Source organism: Sycon ciliatum, chromosome 6 (assembly GCF_964019385.1).
Source record: "Sycon ciliatum chromosome 6, ocSycCili1.1, whole genome shotgun sequence".
Lineage (NCBI taxonomy): Eukaryota > Metazoa > Porifera > Calcarea > Leucosolenida > Sycettidae > Sycon > Sycon ciliatum.
Window position 1 is genome coordinate 2,967,227 of NC_088648.1, and position 2,500 is coordinate 2,969,726.

Sequence of the window (2,500 nt, forward strand, 5' to 3'; positions counted from 1 at the left end):
GTGTGTGTGTGTGTGTGTGTGTGTGTGTGTGTGTGTGTGTGTGTGTGTGTGTGTGTGTGTGTGTGTGTGTGTGTGTGTGTGTGTGCTGGGTTGGCGCCATGAGTGCCTACACACACATACATACACACACACACACACACACACCATGTACCATGTATACGCCCGTCGCAAGAGAAGCACGTGAATCTGTAAATGCACTGGATGTGCACCCACAGATTTTCTCTTTATAGCAACGATAGCGGATCTGATTCTGATTGAAACAGATCAAGACAAGCGCCAGATAACTGTCTAATCCACACAACTGGCGAAGCCATGTGAATCGACCCCCCAATGCACACCTGGTCTACACCACACGGAGTACATCGGAATAGGACGGCCAAGACAGTTACCTATGCACACCCTACACTTGCTGGGGTAACCAGTATAGACAGCACGCTGCTTTGATCAAAGCAGACACTAGATGCACTGGTACCTTGAAGTGAAATTGGAGTTATTTTACCAACCAGCCTCGGCAACTGGGTACTGGGAACCCAGGGCCAATAGACGTACCAACAACCTCAGCCATGAAAGCTGTATAGTAACGACACACTGGATTGTGGAGCCGAAACTAGTCCAACTTCCAAAATGCTTTGGCAAGAGGGTAGCCTTCTGACAGGTTGGCACACACACACACACACACACACACACACACACACACACACACACACACACACACACACACACACACACACACACACACACACACACACACACGCGCGCGCACACACGCGCGCACACACACACACACACACATACCTGCCCTGTCATGTCCTGTAGAGCCACTATCACTAGGGTCACGTGGGCCGCGGAGGGGCAGCAGAGAGAGAGAAGAAGCACGCCACCTGATGGCACTCCAGATGCGAGACTAGTCGGAACCTGCATACACACACTCGCGCGCGTGCGCAGGGCACGCGCACGCACACTTGCGCTTGCTTGCATACACACATACACACACACACTTCCTCTTTCTCTAACTCTCTCTTTCACTCTCTCACTCTCTCTCTAACTATCAATCTTTCTGTCCTTCTATGTGTGAATATGGATGTCTACATTCGTACTAACGTGACTTTGTGTGTACATGTGTTACACCAGGTCAAATGTTGATAGCGACATCGTAAGTCGTAACATTCATTTCCTGGCCGAAGGCGTAGCTCATTATATCTTCAACATGTCTACCAAGGTACAGCTGCTTGCCTTTTGCTCCTATAGACCAGCTATTTAAGCCTTTTTTTAAACATCTGTGTCTGTGTACATGAATCGACCGAATTTGGTCAATGGATGTGCATGCACTAAAACGTTTGTAACTCGATCGATTCTTGACGGAATTTTGAAAACTAAGGATCTAGGAAGAAGCTGAAGAGCTCATTTTTCCATTACAACAATCGGTGATGAGCTGAGATGTTGCATTCCAGTATTATCACGCTCGACATTTCAGCCTCAGCAAAAGTTGATTTTTTTATTTTTTCTGAGTGACTGGCCTTGAGCAGGGGATTCCCCTCTCCTAACATGCTGAGTCAACTTGGCATGCTTTGAGCACGTGGGCAGCATCAAAAGAAACTCAAGCAAAATATTTGAAATGTTTATGATGAAGGAGCGAGAAATGGCTGGCGAGGAGAGAATTTTCCCGTATATCAAGCGAAGGGGAGTATTTGAATCACGCTGGTGTTGGATATGTCATCTCAGTAACGTCCAGTTTGACCTGATTGTACGCAGCTCGCGGAGAGCTTTCCAGGATGCCAAGATTGTGAAAATTGGTTGATTAGAACCGGTGATATTCTCAGGATAAGGCAGTGAGAAATATCACATTTGGAAATGCCTGGGAATGCAGATGTTGATGGACCTGTATGTTGTACTGAATCTTGTTTTGTTGTCATCGTGCATTTACACTTTGTGCCTTTGCTCCTCGTGTCTTTCCTCCTGATCAGCATGTATTGCATTACAGCAGAGGTGTTGCACTTTCAGTGGAGCTCTCGGTCAAGGCAGCCTGCTGTGCAGCATGTATTTCAGCCTTTCAGCGATGTGTGTTTGTGTGCATGTGTACGTGCATCTGTCTGCGTGTGTGCATGTGTGTGCGTGTGTGTGTGTGTGTGTGTGTGTGTGTGTGTGTGCGCGCATGTGTGTGCTTTGTTTCTGCAGTCACTCGGTTCTAGCTTTAGCCTGTTCAACAGTAGTTCGGTGAGTGTGGCTGTATGTGTGTGTGTGTGTGTGTGTGTGTGCCAGCTAGTTCGGTTGGTGGGTACACTTATGCCGGATAGTGTTGGGTCTGTTGCCAACGAGCTCGGCTGCTTGAAGGTGTAATGTTGTACCTACCTCCTTTGTTGGTTTCAGGGTTCATATACTTTCTATTTGAAGTATACATACCTGTTAACCATGGACTACTTCTGGCTAGATTAACTCTTGTTTAATCATGGTGCTAGTGAAGCTTGTATCAGATCCACTCTGATTTAGCCATCCGCACTAG

The 2,500-nt window shown here is 47.2% G+C and overlaps 1 protein-coding gene across 1 annotated transcript in view; it reads left to right on the top strand.

Annotated features, from left to right (window-relative positions):
• LOC135819163 (BOS complex subunit ncln-like) overlaps positions 1–2,500 on the top strand; it is a 31,832-nt gene that overhangs the window by 22,252 nt on the left and 7,080 nt on the right. Inside the window, exons 12-13 of the mRNA XM_065332322.1 lie at positions 1,132–1,219; positions 2,176–2,214. Of these exons, the coding sequence (XP_065188394.1) occupies positions 1,132–1,219; positions 2,176–2,214 (127 nt within the window). The remainder of the gene's footprint in view (positions 1–1,131; positions 1,220–2,175; positions 2,215–2,500) is intronic.